This window comes from Sceloporus occidentalis, unplaced genomic scaffold (genome assembly GCF_023333645.1).
Source record: "Sceloporus occidentalis isolate IW3139 unplaced genomic scaffold, rSceOcc1.0.p SCAF_15, whole genome shotgun sequence".
NCBI classification, from domain to species: domain Eukaryota; kingdom Metazoa; phylum Chordata; class Lepidosauria; order Squamata; family Phrynosomatidae; genus Sceloporus; species Sceloporus occidentalis.
Window position 1 is genome coordinate 1,014,009 of NW_028316995.1, and position 22,198 is coordinate 1,036,206.

Sequence of the window (22,198 nt, forward strand, 5' to 3'; positions counted from 1 at the left end):
ACCAACATGAACCGGAGAAGTTCTGAAACTTTTTTTTTGTCCTAGAAAGAAAAAAAATATTTCTCCCTTCCCAGATGATAAGAAGCCAACTTATTTCTCCATATTTCAGGACGCTTGCTAATATATATGTAAATATATAGATAGATATGTATATATATATATATATATATATATATATATGTAAAGATATGTATATATCTATAGATATATATATCTATCTATCTATAGATAGATAGCTATATGAATATTTACCATTTGATTCATGTTGCTGGTTTGGATGCTCTATGACCCAGCCTGGTATTAGAATGGGTTAAACTATTTATTTAAAAGCAGATTTTTTTCCTTTGTTTTAATATAACTCTTTGAACCAAACTTGTCTCTGTTACATAGTTACCATTAGCTTCATTGTTAGGGCGTAAAAAATAACCATGGCAAACTGTACAGTCCGAACTTTACAACAAAAGAGAAAAAACGTTTAATAATAGGCCTTCTGCAATCAAAACACCTTTAACCTTACAAGGGGACAAAAAACATATTTGCTTATATTGAGAACGGTAGAATTGAATAAGTTAACAGAAGCCGGGTGCCATTGTTGTTTGAAAGCGCGATCTGGTTACGTTAATACCACTTGAAATCATCGCACGCTTGTTTGGCACCTCTGTGAATAATACATGTGAGAGCAATGTAGAAAATCAATTTTAGCTAATAGTTCTTAGTTAAAAGATCAACGACGTCTACATAATGTTACCCTGTTGGAATGTCTGGATTAGATCAGAATCACCATATAAAACTACAAAACCCCTTTAAACTGCAAAATCTCACATATACTGACAACACAAACTTCGCTTAACTTTCTTTCTGTTAAGTGCCGCTCTCAAGCCTTGCTTCCTTTACTGCAACAAAGTGCAGGCAACTCTTTTTTCCTTATAGATTTTTTCCACGGGTCACTAACGCTACTCTTGTCATTGCAACCTGTTGCTAAAAAATCATAGAATCTCCCTCGATGTTCCGGGGCGCTGCCTCCGTTGGCAACATCGCACCCAAAGCTAAGGCCAGCTCTCTTTTCATCTGTTGGGTTTCCATCGTCTCCGTTTGCCTTTTGTTGAAGTCCTTGGGGTCTGGAATGAGCCGCAGTGCCAACACACGAAGGCATTTGGACACCGTTCCGGTAAAATGTAACATCGCCCATACTGTAATCCACACTTTGGGAGCAACTGGGCAAAGACGTAAGGCTACCAGATGAGGTAGAGGCAGCCGCATTGCCTCCGTTGGGTGTAACAGAGAAAGGCATGTTTAGATAGTGGCTGCCACAGTCTTGGTAAAAGCAGCAGGTCTGTAGACTATGAGTCTCTTCCTTGGCTACCCGCAGGCGTTTTCTGTATGGACAATCCTGAGGGACAAACCATTCATGTGCCGAAGGTCCTCCGAGGGAACAAGCTGAAAAACACCAATTATTCTGCAATAAAATCTCCCCATGGATCCTTTTCATCAGATTATTGATGAGGACAGATCGGCGCAGGAACACTTCGGGGTCGTCAATGAATTTTAGCTTCTCCAAGGACATGTAGAGTACATGGGCCCTCTCTTCAAAGATGGAAATATTCTGAATCAAGGAGGGGGAAAAAAGTTGAAGGGAAAAATCTTAATGAAATAAGTAACTAATTATATAAATGTAACAGGTTCACACAAAAAGTAACATAATAATATTTACATGTACAGCAACTTGCAACATTACAGGAAACTGCATTATTCTGTGCACCTCTACACCGGAAGATACGATCACCAAATCGTATAAAATTAGCATGGATTTAAAATTACATTCTAAAACGTGTAATTACATAAATAAGTAATTATGGACTAATTGTAGGCCTATTTATTCTGACCCATGTTGTCCCTTGTGAAGGATTAATTCATATTTTTAGTGCCACTTTGACCATAATATGAATTGATGTCTTTTCCATTGTCATATTTCTTACACTGACTGCAAAAACAACATTTTTATAGTGCGGTCACCTTCCGGGGTTAAAAGACGTGGCTTCGCCCGACCTCACTTCCACTAATAATACATCGATATGTCTATACGCAGTAAGTAATAGCGTTAGACAACCCTTTCTAGTTTTAAATGGCTCTTTAGTTTTGTACCTACATACCTACATTACTAAAACTCAACACAAATGGAAGGAGTTAATCCATTATCTCACCTACTCATCTGTCGGATTCATTAACACTTAGCAAACCTCCCTCTGGTAATAGCATAGAAACGATGTGACATCTCTGTTACACATCAGTACCCATGGGGACCCCAAAATATGAAGGCGCACGTTATCTGTGGTCTTTCATCACAAGAAAACCACTTGATAAGTGTACTTGCTACTGATCTGCACCCAGAAATGCAAATTCTGTCACTGCTGTTGGCAAAAAATGTGAGTTTGCAGCTGCACAAATTCCTGTAATTTTTTATCATTTTTATTTCTTAATTATATTTTAGATTTCATTATTCTTTTTCATTGAGTCATTTTGTGGGGGTGATGTTTTAACAAATTTTGCAAGCATTTGGCAAAAACATTCTAGTTTGTATTCAACTCACATGCCCTCGCCTGAAAAGTCACAAGCGCTGGCAAACGACTCAGAGATTAGTGAATCTGTGGCTTGTTTTGTGAGCGTGCAAAGGGCATGCAACATCCGTCAAGTCTGGTCAGTTGGGTTAACCCCTAACTCTTACTGAAGTTCATTCTTATTGAATATGCCCATATGGTTATTTGGGAGATATAGACTTTACTGGTTTAGTACAAATTATTACTTGTCCACATTTGTGTCCTATTTCTTTTTGGGTGTGCCTTTCCATTATACTAAAAAGTAGATGTCGCTAGTAAAATTTGGAATTCCAGAATACATCGACAACTAGAGAATACTAGATTTATTCTCTAAACAGTGACTTGTAATGAATAAAAATAATCGTCTTACAACACTAACATCTTGTAGGGCCTGCTTGGTCCTTCCTGCGGGAGACGTATGATGAAGGATGGTGGTAGGAATGGACATATTCAAGAGAATCTGATTTGAATTAATTGGACCACTTTTTAAATGAGTCTCTTATTCTAATCTTTTTAATGGTTCTTTTAAGCATGAACTTGTTTTGTGTTGTCTTGCTAAGTGATAAAGGGTCGGGGTAACCAGTTGAGTACCAGGGTTGGCATTAAAGTATCTTTCAACAAGCCTATGCAATAGCAAGCAGTAACACACAGCGAGACGCCATCTTTTTTTCCTTGAAATGATTTGAACGAACATGTACTCCATTAAAATAAGCAAATACAGTCAGAGCACATCAGGGCAAAATGTGAATAACCACTGTTTTATGCAAAAAAATAAAACTGCGAAACTACTTCTGGAAAATATTAAGGATACATTAGAGTGAGGCCAAATATGACACAATCTAATTTTATACTTTTACCAATACTTAAGTTGGGCCCCTGTTCTTATTTCAGTCTTAACATTGGCCCTATATGTGGATAAAACACTTAATTTTGGGACCAGAGCTGGGAAATCCATTTCTGGCCTCTCCTGCACTAAGCCTTGTAAATGGCCGGCAGGGATCTCCAGGCAAGGGTCGGACAGATCAGGGAGCCAGACAAGCGATCTCTCCGGAGCCAGAAATGAAGGGTTTATGGGCCATGGCTCACACTTATTGCGTCCTGACCATACAGGCTAGGTGGTTGCCTACTGAGCTGAGTCACTAGGGGGCGCTGTCATGAGGGCTTTTCTTGTAATATAAGTAAGCAGGAGCATGCTGGATGGTTGACTGGGGAGAATGCAAGGAGTTTTTATTTAATTGAGGGAGGCAGAAACCCTAGGGCTGGCAGTGATTCCTGGGACCAGAACAAGGTCCATACAGGACATAGGTGTCCATGACAAGGCCTGGAGAAGGTCTTGGATCATTCGGGGTATAAAGTTACATCAATGAGAAAATCAATGTTTAAAATATAGGACTTTTATAACTTTTTTGTGCAACAGGTGCATTTTAGGAATGATATGCAAAAATACCCTTTATGTAAAAAGCTGTCTCTGACTATACTTCATCAGCATACCTGGAAACTCTCAGGGTCTGGCCTGAGTCTCAGGGTTTTTACCCCAATCTCATGGTGAAGGGGCAGATTCTTAAGGTCATACAGTCTGGAGCTGACTTTATTCTACAGTGCTGTGATCCTATACAAGACTCTACCAGAATATGATGGTTGATTTCCCTGTTTGAATGCAAGGGACTCAATTAAGTGTATCTTTAAATAATGGCAAGTATAGGTTTCCATGAAGACCGGTACTAGAGCCATTTGGGTAACACATTTGTTGAGTCATTAAATAGAATCTTCACAATGGGCTGTTAAAGGGTTAATATTTCTAGCATCTCACTTACAAAGTTCCCAGGTATGCTCACAAGGCCCTATCTGAGACATTCACGATTAGCATAATAAGTTATCATTTGCCCTTTAAAGTAAGGGGGGGTCCCATTTGCAAATGCATGGGGGGATTCCACAGGAAAATCCCTCATATGCTCCTTTCCATAACCCCCCCATTCAGTGGGGAGAATTGTCAGATCACAGATTAGGATGGAAACTGCAGCTCTGTAGCTGCAGCTTATCCCTAAGGCAAGTGTTTTGTTTTTTTCTGAATCTTTAAAGAATGGATATTAAAGTACACGCGAAGAACCTAAACATGCATTCTTTTTTTTTTTTTGGTAAGGCTCTCTGGGACATTATTATATTGTCCGTTCAATGCAAACAGCCAATAGTCCACCCCAGAACAGCATTATTCCATTATCCGTGTAAGAAAGTATGTTGCAGTCTGGGTCGGAAACTGCTAATGGATTTTAATGACTATTACACAAGAGAGAAAATCTACGGCAGATCACTGAGCTGACATTAGACCCATTGTTCTCCCTTACATAAAGTCCTACCGCCTGCTTCTTTTTTTGCATTCACCGCTGAATAAATTACACTCAGCACTCGTAACACTTATTACAGCCTTGCATAAGAATTCAGCCGTCAAGTATGCGTTAACCCTTTCTGTGCCGGGGATGTGTGCAACACATAGTTCCGCTTTTGCCTTATTCAGCCCTCATCGCGTTGAAGGGTTAAAAACCAGATTATAGGGTTTGCAATGTGAAATTCTAATTTATACTTAAAAAGCAAAAAGAAAAAGCGTGATATTGAAATGTATACGATCTGTTAAGTATGTGTCACCTTTCTTAAAGCAATTTTTAAGAAATTTTTAAGAGCATGCTATGGCGGACTGTGGGATCTCCCACAGAAGAGGAATAATTGCAGTAGAAGATATTAACATCCTTTGTATCCCCGGCTGGACATGATAAAGAGTACTGGTACCCCCATGCATTGATGTTTTCAAGCAATACTGAGACTTTTTATGTATGATAATAATTAATAATAATAATTATAATTAATAAAATAAATACTGATGAAGGTACCAAAATTGTTTCATTCAATATATGTAATTTTAACTGAAAATCCTAGAAAAAATTACAATTAAATATATTTCAGATATTAAACATTCTATACATCTTTAATTAAGGATAATGTCAATTTTCACAGTTTTAAAACCCTTTTATTTTTTTTAAATTGAAACCAAAATGTACAAACCAATAAAATAATCTTAATAAAGTAACAGGTAAAGATTGCAAATAAATAAAAGTTAAATAAAATAAAAACATACTTTAGGACTACAGTTGCCGAGTGGCGGGTGATAATCCTCTTCTTCTACATATTTCCTTTTAAAGTATGTGATCTTGGGTGTTGTGATTGGATTTGATTTTCCCCTGTAATGTGTTTCTGTGACAATAAATCAGATATGACAGGTGACACATGCGGTTCGCCCGAGGATCAGCAAGCAAACTATTCAATCTTTAAAACACAACAGAGTATAGAGAGCCAGGGGTACCCAAAGAATTGCTTTGCAACTGTTATCCAACTATAACTCCCATAATGATCAGCCCGTCTATGCCACGGCAGAGAGTCATGGGAGTTATGGTTCAACAACAGATGGCATTGACATTTTTGACTTGTTTCAGTTAAACACAATAAAGGTTTAAAGGGTCACTCTCACATTCCAGATTATCTGTCACCTTAATTCTTTCACCTATACATACGCATCAAGTATCAATATAAATGAAGGATCATGGGAAATTACAATATATTAGCATATTAAGCCCTGGCTGTGCCTTTAGATAGAAAAAGATGTATTTAAATAACTGAAATATGGAACATTATATAAAACGTTTTCAGTCATGGATCCGGATGTGACAGTTCCCCTTCTAACAACCTTCAAAAGAGACAGCGGGAAACCCGTGGCATTCAAGCTGCTGCGGACCGCAGCCTTACATGACGTGTTACGCATCTCCCAACATTTCAAATGCCCTAAAGGTACACATTTCCTGCTAATTCTATATGTTCTTGTAACTTTCAGCGCTGCGGGACACTGTAATACACTTATACTCTGCAATCATTTTGAGATAATAGAAAACAAGAGCATCAGGGGAGTAAAGAGGTTATCTAGGACCAAAAGAGGGACTGTCCCTTCTAAATAGGGACACTTTGGAGGTATATAGTTAGTCTACAGCTTTAGCTTCCCAAGAGGCAACATCATAGCATTCGTAATCCACAGCAGCTGGAGTGCGAGGTTGCCTTTCCCTAAAGCAATGCAGATTATACATATGTTTTACACATTGACAGTCCCGTCGTGGTCATGATACACAGCACATTCATACAAATACATGATATTATCCCGTATGAATGAGATCATAAAATAAATAAACAAAAGAAGACATCGGTGGCGGGGGGGTGCAAAAAGCAACAGAAGTAACATTGCGTGTGATGCTGCACGTTAGCAAAACCGAGGAATTCCCGATTGAGTTGTGAGAGCAGAAGGTGGGAACTGGCTGTCTCTCTTGAGTTGAGGATTTTCAACTTTTTTGTTTTATAAATATTTTGTACCTTAGCTACGTATGCAGAAATTTGAAAGGTTTAGTGGGTTGGGGTAACTTTTCGAATGGGCTAATTCTATCGGATTGGATTTTACAGCCACTGATTGGCTGTGTGAAGCAGCCAATCAGTGGGAAGAAATGTCAAACCACAGAAGAATAGGGCCACTTCGCCAAGAGCGCTGCAACTTCTATGTCAGGAAAGTCTTTACATTAAAGTGCATATGATGGCTGGAGTTTCCCTTTAAATGCACCATACAGGGTCTGTGTCTTACGTGTTTTGTTACGATATTCATTTCATGTTATGATTATTGTTGTACCGTAGGGCTAATTGCCATTGATTGTACTCATTTGTCATTGGTAAAGTCTGCCAGCAGAAGATCCGCCTTCCAATAACACAGCTATTCAAAACATTGAATTTTATTTTGGAATAAATATTATCGTATATTATTTTCCCAAATCTTACATTTTACAGTTCAGTATACCTAAAACATGTAACTGTAAAGGTGTTTGTGGATAAAATAACCAACATGTTTGGTCACTCTTTGGCATGATCTTGGAAAGACTTGGTGGGCGATATGTGTAGAAAGTGACATATTTTGAAAAGTGGTGTTATCACTATAGCAACAAACTGAAAGCACATCACCCCCCATTCTATAGAAATATTAAACCCCATTGTTACACAAAATAATGTAAATTTTTTTAACTTTTTAACATGACATAGAGATATAGTAGAGATATAGTAGAGATATAGTAGAGATATAGTAGACTTGTGCATTCATATGAAACAGGGAGCTCCAAATTTTCATTAGCATTTCGTTATTTTTTTTTCTTCACTCTTACACGCTCTCACTCACCTTCTTTCTCTCACATGCTCATTGAATGCTTTCTGTCAATGTCTTCCTATCTTCACCATGTCTTCTGTCTTCTTCGCTCTGCTCGACCCGGCGTGATCCGGCCTGGTGTAGTAGGTCCGAGACAGGGCTCCCCCGTATTGCCAAAGTACTTTACCAGACCTGAATACTTTTGTACACTTCTCTCTCTCTCCTCGGATCTGTCGATGCCTCGACGCGCACCCTCTCCTCTCACTGGAGGGATGGGAGAGAGGCTCCACGCAGTTGCGGAAATATTACACCACTACTAAACACTTATTTTTCACCGCGGATTTGTCTGCATTATTCTGGCCTGGTGTAGTAGTTTGCAGCATCGGCACAGACCATGGGGACAACGTCTCCCTCATCCCTCATTTTTTAAGAAATCTACCCCAAACTTATTATAGTGTACGTTTCTGTATTTACTGTAACTTCCCGAGGGGCCCAATGTCTGTCCTTGAAATAATTCAATCAGATATCATACATAGTACTGTTCTCATGCCTGGTCTACTATTTACCAAGAATATGAACATTCCAGGGAACTCTCTTAGCTTCTCGGTTCATATTTATAGTTTTGCTGTGCTGTGAGTATTTGCTTGTATTACACTACAGGTATCTGATTTATGCTGTAGTCAGACGTGAAACATCTTGGCTGGTAACTTTGTTAGCAGTAAATGTTGTTCACCTGTAGTAAAGCAGGGATATCTTCTACCAAGTAAATAATAGTGTTCTAATAGGTTCCCAAGAGAACAGACAATTTTCATCTGAAATGTGTGGGCCCTTCTCACAATTTCATTCACACTCTCATTCTGTCTCTCTGTCTCATGCTCTCTAAATGTTTCCCTGCCTTACCTGCCGTTAGCTTCTGCTTTCACTCCGCATCTTCTTGTTCTTCATCTTCTATCTTTCATCTTCTCTCTTTTATCTTCTATCTACATCTCTGCTGACATAATCTGGTGCAAATTTACGCAAGAATGGAGGCGCTTCCAGTGACGACCTCTCCCCCCATCACCCAAAGGAGAGGATGTCACAGAAACCTACGCGATATAGGTGAAAGTTCGCACCAGGTAATGTCTGCAGAGATCCGGACAATGATAGAAGATAAAAACTAAAAGAGAGAGGAAGAAAAACAAGAAGAAGCGGAAATGGAAGCCGAAGCCGAAGTGGTAAGCAGAGAAGGTAGGGAAACATTTAGAGAGCTTGAGAGAGAGTGAACGTGAATGGGTGTGTGAGAGAGTGATGACAGCGTGAGAGAGTGAATGAGAGTGGACGTGAATGCAACAAATTTTGTTCCCGAATTTAAAATGCCCACCAATTTTTGTTCAAAGTGAATACGCAGGGAATGTAATTCGTTTCCCGAAAATGAATGGGCCAAAAACAAACCAAAATCTTTTTGTTTTTGCCCCACTAGCACATGTCTACTACATACCTCTATCCATGACATTAAACGCAATATGCGTCTACAATCAAAAATGCTAATTCGCAAAGCTAGATTCCAGTAGTGGTGTGACAGATCGCTGGATAGAATACAATTAACCATTCCTGTGCCGGAACACTGTTCAAAGGGTTTGTAAAAATCATAGTTGATAGTTAATAAGCCGTGAGGAGCTATTTTTCTTAGTGACATTAGGGCGTAAACATTCAGAGATGATCTTGTGATTTAAATTCTAGACATGAAGAAGGATATGGATACCTGCAGGTGAGTCACATAATCCGTGTTCCTGGTGCTGGGCATGGATATGGCTTGGTAAGCTTCTTGTTCTACCCTGATGCTCTGACTCCCAGACGCTTCGATAATCAGGGATCTCAGGAGTACCTTCAGAAGCAACAGGGTTACAGAACCTATTCATGGACAGAACCACAGTCATCTCTTATAGCCACCAATCTGAAAAAAAGAAAAAAAAATGTACACATCAACACTAGTCTACAAAAACATTGCATGCTATCATCTTCAGCATGATGGGAATTATAGTCCACAGCAGGAGCCACGAGTCTCCTATTGCAACTGTGATATTGCTTGCTTTCAAGGGTGGCTGAGATTAATGGAAGTTGTAATCCAAAGCAGACATACTAAAGGTGGAAGACTGAAGCACTGTGAATTTCCCGTGGTTTCAGAGCAAACATCGGATTCCATGAACAGTAATGAGGATATCTGTTCATCTGATATAGCCACTAACCTCTCGGAAACGCCAGATCTTATGCCAAAGAGAAAAGCTTCTTGCTGAATTCTAACAAAGACCAATTGACTGAACCAGAAGAAGAAAAAAAAAACGAGATTTCTTCCACAGAATATGTAAATAACAAAAAAGCCTTCCTCTAACAATAAAGAAGAAGAAAAAAATCAGGATTTACTCGCGAGTCCTCTTTCTTTCCATTCAGTCACTTGGTGTCATTTTATCCGAGCAACCAGTGACCCCGTCGTCGTCTTTATGAAAACCAGAGAGAAGCTTAGTAGTTTCCACTCGGACTAAACTGGATCTGCCTCCAGTCAAAACATTGTGAGATTAAGACAGAAAATTGGCTTCAGTTTCGAGATGTGAGTTTCAGTCCCACAGGAGCCAAACAGAACACGGGAGAGCGGGCAGAATATTAAACAGGAGCAGAGCTTTTGGAGCCAGGAATCCATCTCTCATCTGCTCTCGGTCTCTCCATCTCTCATTACTCTCATCTTTTGTCCTATCCTTCTCATCTTAATCGCTTCCCCGACGCGCATTGTTCTGCTCTCACTTTCGCACCGCTACTCATTACCCTGCACTGCTTTGATAATCCTTTACGCGACTGTAGACCGTGTACCCGTTGGGGTGCCAGAAATCACTGTTTCTGGGGCACTGGGTTTTAGAATAAACATGAAAATCAGTGAGTGAAGTTATGGAATGGCTAACAGGTGGCTGTTGCTGGACTACAACTCTCATTACTCCATTTCAGGATCAAATATTGCTTCTATGAACCAACAGCAGCGGGGAATGATGGGGGTTGTAGTCAACAGCCGGAGGACGGCAACTTCTAGTAGCATTCAGTGTACGTCGTGTTTGACTGTAAGTCCCATTATCTTTAGTCAACTTTATGGCTCACTGAGGATTATAGGAGTTGCAGTAGAACTGCTTGATGCAGGCGCCCTCTGCTTCTCTATTGATTTGTGAAATAAGTGCTGGCCTGAGTAGTCACTTAATCTGAAAGGGATTTTATCCCCCTACTGTTATTTAATAACCCTCTAAAAGAAGGGCTTTTATTGTTATTTTGTAAAGCCAAATTGCTTAATGTGATTATTATCACAGAGCCTTTTAATTAAAGCTGGAGAAGGAATGGGAAGCTTATTAATAAAAGAAAACTGAAGGAAAAAAAAACCTTAATGTAGAAACAAAAAACACGTATAGTACATTCTACTAAACATACAGGATAATGGGATAGATGAATCCAGAGATTACGTTTCATTAACAGATTCCATAGCGCTATGGAGAACAACAAATGAGCAATAAAACAATCTACAAAATGAATAATATGGACAGAAAAAATACTGGGAAAGAAGAAGAATAGGGACCTCCTTTTGTAAACTTGTAGTCTGATGGATGGATGGATAGATGTATATAGATAGATATATTTAATGATCGATAAAAAGATATAAAAATGGATAGATAATAGATAATGATACATAGATAACGACCGATCAATAGATAGATAGATAGCAATAGATAGATAATGATAGATAGATATATTTAATGATCAATAAAAAGATATACAGATAGATGGATGATAGATAATGATAAAGATAGATAGATATAGATAGATAGATAGATAGATAGATAGATAGATGGATAGATAGAGATAATGATAGATAATGATAGATAGATAGATAGATAGATAGATAGATAGATAGATAGATAGATGATAGATAGATAGATATAGATAATGATAGATAGATAGATAGATAGATATAGATAATGATAGATAGATAGATAGATAGATAGATATAATGATAGATAATGATAGATAGATAGATAGATGATAGATTGATTGATTGATAGGCATTGACAGGAAAAGCTATGAGCATACTTCACGCTAAGAACAATTAGCCATATTATATATATGACTGTTTCTCCTCTTCTCTTTCTGCCAGCGGGGGATTTGGGTGGGAAGCCAACTTCATTTATTTAACGCGGCGGACGCTGCTTGTGATCAGGGAGATCTATACGCTGGCCAATAAAGTATTTATTTTTTGTACATTGCATAGTCCCGCATTACCTGCTCCTATCACTCCAAGGCATCTGGATCACAGATCCCCAACGCTCTCTTTTCAGCATTTATATATATATTTATATGAACATACACACAGTCAGGAATATATGTATGTGTATGTATATATATATATATATATATATATATATATGGGAGAATTAGTCACCAGATGTAAAGAATGGTCTTAATATACATAGATTGTAAGCTCTTTGAGCAGATCCCTCCTTAGCTTTTGTTTCTGTAAATCCAAATTATTATGTGAAACGCTACTTTTTTCTGTTCTGTTTACCTCTTGTACACCGCTGCAGAATATGATGGCGTTATAGAAATCAATTACTAATAATACTATCACAAATTAAGTAATACATCTGGCAACGAGAGCAGTAAATGAGTGTGAATTGCTGAATAATTCAAACATTTCACTCCAATATTGTTACCGCTCGTCGCAATCAACACTTCAACTAATATTTTAAGTAAAAAACTGTAGATAAGTAATAGTTCATCAGCCAATATTATGAAGAGCTTGGAGCTCACTGCACATTTCCATTCATATTATTGGATTTACAGAATAAGTTGTTTTATCTTTTTTTTTTGTAACTTTCAATAAAATTAGGGAGAGCAGCAGTTATTCCAAAAACACCCGTTTCACTCTTTTAAGACATTATTATATTATTATTATCATCAGATTTTAATGATTATCAGTGATCATTATAGAATAAAGACGGCGTGGTTGGTAAATTGAAAGAAAGGGGTTTCGGGGAGGCAATAGAGGGTTTCTTTTCATTTCTTTTCATTTCTTTTCGTTTCTTTAAGAAGTTTCCTTCTAGGGGAAGGAAAAACCAGAGGTAGGATTCCATGGAAATGAGTCAGAGATGTTGGCAGCGCGGCGGAGAAAGCGAGCCCAGCTTCGCAGGAGCGGTGAGAAGAATGGGCCCTTCTCATTGCGAAAGGAGCTTCTCAGAGGGATTAGTGGGAGTTCAGTCTGCGTGCCGCACGTCTGTGAGAAATCCAGACACATCGAGCGGGACGAATGCCAAGCGGCGCTGCGCGTTCACCATCAACGCATGGAAATCAACCTTTTTCACTGTCAACGGAGCGAGCGATGCACCGGCACCGGCCGGCGGGGTTTAAAATCAATGTATTAACCCCTCGAAAGCCAGGAGCGGTAATCCGGCAACAATGCCATCAATAATATGTATAGCTGGGCATGTGTTTGTTTTATGAAGTCGGTAATGTTTCTCTTTATATGAAAAGCGGTAACCGTTTAACAGGTAAAAAAATTTAATAAAATAAGCCTCTGGTGTTCCGACAGCTGAGAATAAATGTTCTGAAACACTTGAGCTGAGCATGATGTGAGTTGTTTGGCACTGCCCGGTGGCTGATAATAAAAATAATTGAATTAATAATAATAATTTACAATAACCACAATATCCTGTTGTATCGGCTTACTAATGGTCTCAATAAACATCACCCGTGAGCACCATGACAGTTGTGTTATATTATGCCTGGAGAGCTTCAGCGCCAGATAGGAAGGAAAACAAAAGACTTTGCGGCAATCCAAAAATGATTGCAAGCTTTTGGGGCAAAGTTAGAGCCTTGTTAAGTTTAGTAACTGCTTCCTTCTACCTGGCACTGTCGGAGGCGATAGTAAACAGGGGTCGTAAAGCAATATTACCCAGGGGCCACAGGCTGTGCCGCAGTCCTGTCTGCTCAATGACTTGAAGGACTTTAAGCAAAAGCAACAGCTACTGATGTCCGTCCGTTTCCTAATCACAATCAGATCTACAGCGAGGAGGAGCCCCCGGGATCTGAGGTTTCAAACGTGTAGATTTGGAGAAATTTTGAAAGAAAAATAGTACTTTTGGAGCAATCAAAGGAAACATCCCATTAGTTTCCATGGTAACGGCTCCAAAGCTAGTAATTGCACTAGGTTTGCTCCAAAAGCGCCTTGGTAATATGACTCTCAATTAGTTATATATGTGCTCTATAAGCTGCCACTTTATACATAAATGATATGTAAGCGGTGATAAAATCAATGGATGCATCGTCTGCCGTGATTAATACGCGCATCAAGAGGAGCGGGAAGGGTGCTAAAATTCTACAAAACCCTCAAAAATGATTATTTTTAAGTAATGGAAAATTGACTTAAAAACCCCCGGCGGAGGGTCGGGGGCTCCCTACATTTATTCACTTTGAAACATTTAAGGGCCACAAGTAGTGATGTGGTGTGTGGTCCTTTCTGACACACGAAGGGTTACAAATTTCCTACCACGGTGCGGGGCGACTAGGAAGGAAGGCAAGTGGGGGGAAAAGGCACGGCTCACAGCGTGCGCGACCATTTATACATCCGTGCGGATCTGCTCATAAAATATCAGCGCCTCGGGGTTCCAGCGTAAAACATGTGCAGCCACTATGGGGTTATTAAGTTTTCTCCGGATCTGTGTAACATATATACATATATATATATATATATATATATATATACATATACATACATATTTATATATATATCCAGACGCACAGAAGCCACACTTACGATATTATTTATCAAGACACAAAAACAAATGCAAAGAAGATAGATAGATGATAGATAGATAGATAGATAGATAGATAGATAGATAGATAGATAGAGATAATGATCGATAGATAGATAGATAGATAGATAGATAGATAGATAGATAGATAGAGATAATGATCGATAGATAGATAGATAGATAGATAGATAGATAGATAGATAGATAGATAGAGATAATGATCGATAGATAGATAGATAGATAGAGATAATGATCGATAGATATTTAGAGATAATGATCGATAGATAGATAGATAGAGATAATGATCGATAGATATTTAGAGATAATGATCGATAGATAGATAGATAGAGATAATGATCGATAGATATTTAGAGATAATGATCGATAGATAGATAGATGATAGATAGACAGAGATAATGATCGATAGATAATGATAGACAGATAATGATAGGTTGATGATTGATAAAAATCGATCGACAGACAGATGATTAATGAAGAGTAATATTCCATAAACAGATAATTCCTGCCTTTATTTTTTGTATTTCAGAAAATACAAAAAATAAAGGCAGGAATTATGGATGGAGCTTCTTAACCCTTTGTGTGCAAGATGATGCTCCAACTCATTGGAATAATCGTCCCACCGGCACTTAAATGGTTCATATTCCAGAAAACGATAAACACTAACCCTTTCTCCCTGTAAAGCGCTGTCCTCTGGCAGTGAAATGGTTAATGGGGTGGCAATGGGGTTGTTGATCCGGAGACCGTCTAACCGCCCCGGGTGCCCCGCAGGTTTTACAGCCGGCTCGGGGAATGAGGTCGGCTACTCTGCATACAAACCGCCTCTCCGGGGTTCTTTTTCCGCATCATGCTGCATGGAGGCCCAGCGCCTCCGGAAGCCAATTTACCCCACACTGTGACAAAGAGAGGGGCAACTAGCAGCCAGGGGGTAGTGACGGTGATGGAGAAATCCCACACACCAGCAGGCCACGGCTCCCGAAATGTTACTTTTGTTTTGTTTACTGTCTGCCTCTTCAATCATTTCTCTGACCCGGGACACAGACCCTGCCCCCAAATCCACAGACCCCCGGACCCCAAACATCTGTACCCCGCGACATTATTTACACATACCGGCAAATGTCTGCCTCCTAGCAATCAACTGCCATAATCCGGATTAACTCCAACCGGAGCAGTAATTATAACACGCACCACTTTCCATGTACACTCCACTCCTGATCATAGGAGGTGTTCTGCCTGCCTGGCAAAACCACATACATGTACCAGAATAATAACACACACATATGCATACACACACACATATACACACACACATGAATATACACACACATATGTATATACACATATACATACAAATAAATTCACACATATTCACAGACACATACATATATATATATACATACACACATATACACAGACACATACATACACACACACACACATATATATATATATATATACACACAAATATTGTGCAGGCTGAGATAAAGCAGGAGATAATTCATGTGAACAGGTGTGCCGGCAGGTATCCCACATACAGCGTCTCATTACTAACAAACTAACAGATGTCCTGTGACCCGTATTGTGTAGTAAAAGGAATCACACGCGGGGCACATGTACCGGGCACTGTCTGAGTGACACACGGCGTGATGTAAGCTGACTCCACTTACATCGCTTTATATTTTCCCATTCCAGATTCCCCGGGGTTACATCCACTAATTGCATTATATACACAGCTTCCTTGGCTCATTACCCTCAACAACTTGGAACCTACTTTGGAAATTTGTATTACACACACACACACATACACACAGAGACAAACACATACACAAACAGACACACGCATACACACACAGAGACAAACACATACACACAGAGAGACAAACACATACACACAATCACACAGAGACAAACACACAGAGAGACAGACACACACATACACACAGAGAGACAAACACATACACACACAGACACAGACAAACACACACACAATCACACAGAGACAAACACACAGAGAGACAGACACACACACATACACACAGAGAGACAAACACATACACACACAGACAAACACACACAAAACAAACGCATACACACACAATGACACAGACACACATATACAAAAACACACACAATCACACACATACAGACACACATGGCTAGAGTTAGTTCGATTTGTTAGTTAACCGTAACTCGGATCTCTCGCACTTGGCACCGCCGGTGTTAAGCCTGTGCTATAAAGCCTAAGTTTAACCCGTTACTGCTCGATATTTAACTCAGGGTCGCCCTCCCGGCAGCTCTGATACCCCGGAGGGGCTGATCCCGGTGCGCCTGGGGCAGTCTTCTGTCCTGATCTCACCCCAGCTCCAAGATCACATGCCGCCCCATATCCTCAGCAGCAGAAGCCAGGGGCATTAACCCTTTTGGACGAAGGATTCAGCTCGCAGTAACCATTTGAGCCCTGTTACAGAGGATTCGCATTAACCCTTGGTGAACTGGATACATGGATCACAAGGCATTGTCTGCTATGATTACGCACACCATGCATAGCCGTCCAAACCTTCCACGTACCCCACTTCTTCCTCCCCAAAAACATTAAAATCTCATACAATGCCTTCATCCAGCAGCTTCTCGGCTTCTACCATTAACCCATGAGATCCAGGAGGCTTTTGTGCCCCTTCTACTCTGCGTACTGCCCTCCATCCAATGCATTATAAAAGCAATCGTGCAAGTGATGTAAACGATCCAGGGGTGGCAATAAACCTGCCCCTGGGGCAAGTGGCCAGGGCAGCCCTTACCTGTGATTGAGGGGGGTGCTTGGAGGTTAGGTAGCCCGGGTCCCTCGCTGGCATCTGGGGGAGTCCAGAAACTGTGACTGGGATTCCAGAAGGCGGTTATGGTAATGATGGGTTTAGCGAGTGTGAAACCAGTAAATCCTGTTCTCCATTCCCTGTGGATCTCAGGGCAGAGTTTGCAGCAAATGCCCCCAGGGTTAGCTAGAGAATGTGACAAGCGCGTGTCTGCAGCGCCACTCCACGCACACTGATTTCCACTCCCCCTCCACGCCAAGCCAGTGGCGACTGCTGATGGCTCAGCCCTGAACTTTCAGTCTCTCCAGGTTAGCACCTGGACTCATTTCCATTTCGAGCATGATGGGAGTTGGAGTCTGCAAGGCTCTGGGATTGCATGAAAGTCTAAAATCTGGGAGTAATGATTGCCGTGGTGTCATAAATACATAATGTACACATTATACAGGTATAGATGCTACTGGTTCCAGAAACAGTAATTTAGGAGAGATCAGTTTCTATATCCATGTCCCCAATTTACTCCTACCTGCTGCTATCTTAAGCCTTGTGCAGAAAGGGTTAACTGAACCTGGTGGTCTGCCAGTACGGCTTGCTGATGCACATGTATGTATGTGGATGTATTTTGCAGGGGACCCCTTTAATAATGCTGCTCCCAGGGCTCTGCCTGAGCTTATCCCTCCCAGAGTGGCCCTCATAACCCCCTACACTGGTTAACATATGAACCAGCACACACACTTACACTAACAAACATACACAACCAGTCTCACACACTAACACAAATACTCACACCTCACACCCTTACCTTGCCAGGACCCTTATCTGCCTCCGTTAGTGGGCCGGTCCACCTTATGTTACATGTTACTTTACACATACACACACACACACACACACACATATATATATATATATATATATTTATATATATACACATACACACTATGTGGACAAAAGTATTGGGACACCTGACCATCACACCAACAGGGTCTTTGATGACATTGCATTCTAAATACATAGATTTGTCTAATTTTAAATTTTTTAAAAGAGATGTTCAGTGTCATATATGTTATTGTCCCTTTCAGGCCCAGACTGGCCATCTGGCACACTGCCCAGTAAGTTGCCCAGTGGGCCGCTGGTTGATTAGGTGCTGCAGCGCAGCCAACAGTTGCAAATGCCCTGTGCACGTAAAAATAGAAATATAGTGTGCTGCCACTCATATCCAGCCGTCGGCCGGACTTACGTCATCAGTCAGCCGCTGGCCTTAAAGTGCCAAGGCCGCCTAGTCATCGCTAGTCTTGCCCTTCTTTCTAATGATCTAGAAAGTTTACTATGCCCTGTTCTCCATACCTGTAAACCTGGTGGGTTTCACCATTGTCTCCAGGTAAAGATCTGCTTCTCCTGGGCTACAGGTTAGTGTCTTCAGTCTCAAGCTACTTGGTTGCCACCACTCTCTGCCCAGGTTCTACCCAGTCTCTCCACCTACTTCCCACCCTTTAAAGTCTTGCCATCCTGATCATTGCCACAACTGCTAGAGAGTGGGAGCTCCAGGCAGCCAACCTTGGGAAGTTCTACCACGTGACACGACATGCACCCATAAGAGTGCCCGGTACTATCGTGTTGACTCCTTTGTCTCAAAGGGTTAATAAAAATGTGTACCAGAAAATATATAACGGATTGATGCATATTTCTCACAAACCCATCTGTTGAGACATTTCAATAAGTATATCTATATATATATATATATATATTACAGATATGGTAGGCTGCGTGCAAATGGGTTAAAAAAATTAATTTTTTAAATAAAAGTGTTTTTTTTTATTATTATTGGATCTCTCCTGTAGAAAAAGTACGCACCGGACAAAAACTAAGCCTGCATAATTATATAAGGATACTGAATTCTTGGCTGTGTTTTCTCATAATATGTGATATGGCAGTAATTAAAGTTGCAGATGTTATTTTTGGCAAACATTATATATATTTTTTTACACTTACATTGGGAAGTATGAAGCAGACTGGGCTTTCGTTAAACAGTACTTTGGTTTATTTGAATACACAGTATTATGATGTCAAATACTCCCAAAATGTGTAAAAACTTTTTTTACATAGCCACAGTCTGGTTAATGGTTTTTTTTGCGTTAAAGGTTATAAGTATTAGGGCGACATTCACAAATCTGGGCATTAAGTCAAACTTTTTTTACTCTTAACTCTTAACTTGAGCAAACCCTAATGACATTCATATAGACTGGGATATAACCTCTTATAAATTCTACATTAAAGGTGAATCTGAGATAAGACCATATTAGAATTCAGGTACTAAAAAACTTTTTATTTTATTTTTAATTTCCTGTTTTTACATTATTCTGATTGTAATTTTTTTGGCCACATCCGCATTAACCAAACATTGCGTGCCAATTTCCTTGGTCTCCCTTGATCCTTCCGTGATGACTGCATTAAGTCTGTACTGGTAGGGAGCCAAGTGCCATCGGGTAGCCCTTTACACGTGGCAGCCCTTCCATCACACTGTGAATATTAAAACTGAACATTTTAGAGCTAAATCAGTAATCCAGTTTAAAAATAGTGCCTAACTGAGGATAGAGGGGATTCTTGCCAGGTCTGGTGCATGGCATTTTTCAAGATAAGATGCAGATACTTATTTTATAGTGTACGGATTCCTTATTTATGCGATATAACCTTTTAAACGTAATTTAACATTATTCATATTTACGGTAAATATGCTTGCCCTGTAGAGGGTATTTTTGAATAGCACAGTAAGCACCATAATCATATTAATTATTTATTATAGGCACTTCCTCCAATCTTTCTAAATCCTATGTCCAAAATCCTAGCCATCTAGTGGTCAGTTACGTGAACTGCAGGATCTTCCTTAAATCCACTGATTCCTAAAACCATCCATTCTTGAAACTCTTCCCTAGCTGCCAACAGTCCAGAATTTACCTGGACAGTCCCAACAAACAGGCTTATAACCCCACTGTTGGCTGTCTTTTCAAATCTCCTGTTTATTTTGGCTCCAGTAACATGGTCATATTGTCAGCATCTAGTCAGTAACGCCTGAGGTGCATTGATTTTACAGACATTTAATCTTTTTTTAAATTTATGACGGCCATTGACGGCATTGTGGAGCGCCGAGATATGTATCTTAGCGCTCCAGGTTTAAAGGCCCAAAGAGCCGTTTAAAGCAGTGTTTTTTTTAGGCTGGTGTAAATGGGCTGGCTGAGAAGATCAAAGATCTAAGCACCGGGACACCAGGCAGTTTGAACATTGCTTTCAGTTGTTACAAACATTTTTATTATTGATCAGATTGGAGCAGGGCCACCATCAGGGGACACAAGGGAGAGGAACAGGAGGAGCAGGAGAAATAATGTATGTGTATATAAGTGTACAGTGTTAGAGCGAGAGGGTCTTAGAAGAAGTTTGTATGCTAGTATGTATGTGTGTTAGAAAAAGTGGCACCGAAGAAATACTGCCCCCAGGCACCATAATCCTAGGCACGTCTCTGGTCTGTAAGGTGTGCTTATGGGACGATCATGAGACGGACTGATGGAATGGCCATGAGGACCTAGCGTTAAGCGTTTATGATAGATAAATGATAGATAAATGATAGATAGATCGATAGATAGATAGATAGATAGATAGATAGATAGATAAATGATAGATAGATAGATAGATAGATAGATAGTTTTAAATCTTCTTTCACATTTAGATTCGCAAATGTATTGTTCCCACTTCAAGAAAAAAGTTGTAGACCTCTTGATTCAATCCTAATGGCAGGTACAGACGAGAGACACTCCAGAATGATTGACAAGATAATGGAACCTTCCACTTGGATCCGTTATTATAATGCAGGGATAAAATACTGCCATTGCACATCTCGAGTGGTTAAAAACCAGCACTAGAAACCTTTTTGAGGACATTATCAAAGGTTTCGTGCAGACTAAGTGAATATAATGCTACCCATTATTTAAGTGCTCTTAAAGCGATGCATGTCATAAATGTCATATACAGGTTTTATACCTTGAGATAAGAGCTAGATCATTTTTACGGATCCAAAAAAAAAAAGTGTTTGCAATCTTAGTCGCACGTGGATAGCTTGTAATTTGTAGCGTATTGTACAACAAAAGTCACAAAAGGCCACTTTAACTTGTCATTAGCAATCTTTTGCGTTATGATGTGCAGGAAATAATCATTTTTTAAGTTTGTCTTGCTTTGTTTTCAGCAGCGCTGCTCAAAATATTGTAATTTTTAAAGTTAAGGGTATTTGATAGGAAACTAGGGCCGGCCATAGGTTTGTGCGACTCCACAGACCCTTTGTGAACAATTTAGGACCAGCATGGGAAGGCAGAATTGCAGCGGGATCACATAATGCATGGTTACGTCATGACCCTGCGGGGTCCTGAGTTAAGGGAGTACAAGATGAAGGGAAGGAGCGAGTGAGGGATGTGTGTGTGACCATGAGTGTGTATGTGTGGGCATGGATGTATAAGTGTTTGTGTGTTAACATGGATCTGTATGTGTGTTTGTGTGTTAGTAGAGATGTGAATGTGTAAGTGTATGCTAGTGTTAGTATGTGTAAACAAGCATATAAGTATGTGCGTTAATGTAAGTTTGTGTGGTCTCCACCACAACGGTCTCCACCACCCTGCGAGCTCTCTCCAGAGGCAGACTGTATTGCCTGCCACAGAAGCAGGGCCGCTTGGGGAGACTCTCTAACCATCCCAAATTAAAAGGAGTGTGAGG

At 39.9% G+C, this 22,198-nt stretch overlaps 1 protein-coding gene across 1 annotated transcript; it reads right to left on the minus strand.

Moving 5' to 3' along the window:
• Nucleotides 1–874: 874 nt before the first annotated feature.
• LOC149303120 (SERTA domain-containing protein 4-like) lies at nucleotides 875–9,725 on the minus strand. The gene is made up of 3 exons (XM_089481332.1): nucleotides 9,551–9,725; nucleotides 5,722–5,837; nucleotides 875–1,603 (listed from the first exon to the last, which is right to left on the minus strand). Exons 1-3 carry the CDS (start codon nucleotides 9,723–9,725, stop codon nucleotides 875–877), a joined length of 1,020 nt encoding a protein of 339 aa, XP_089337458.1.
• Between the last annotated feature and the right edge of the window lie 12,473 nt (nucleotides 9,726–22,198).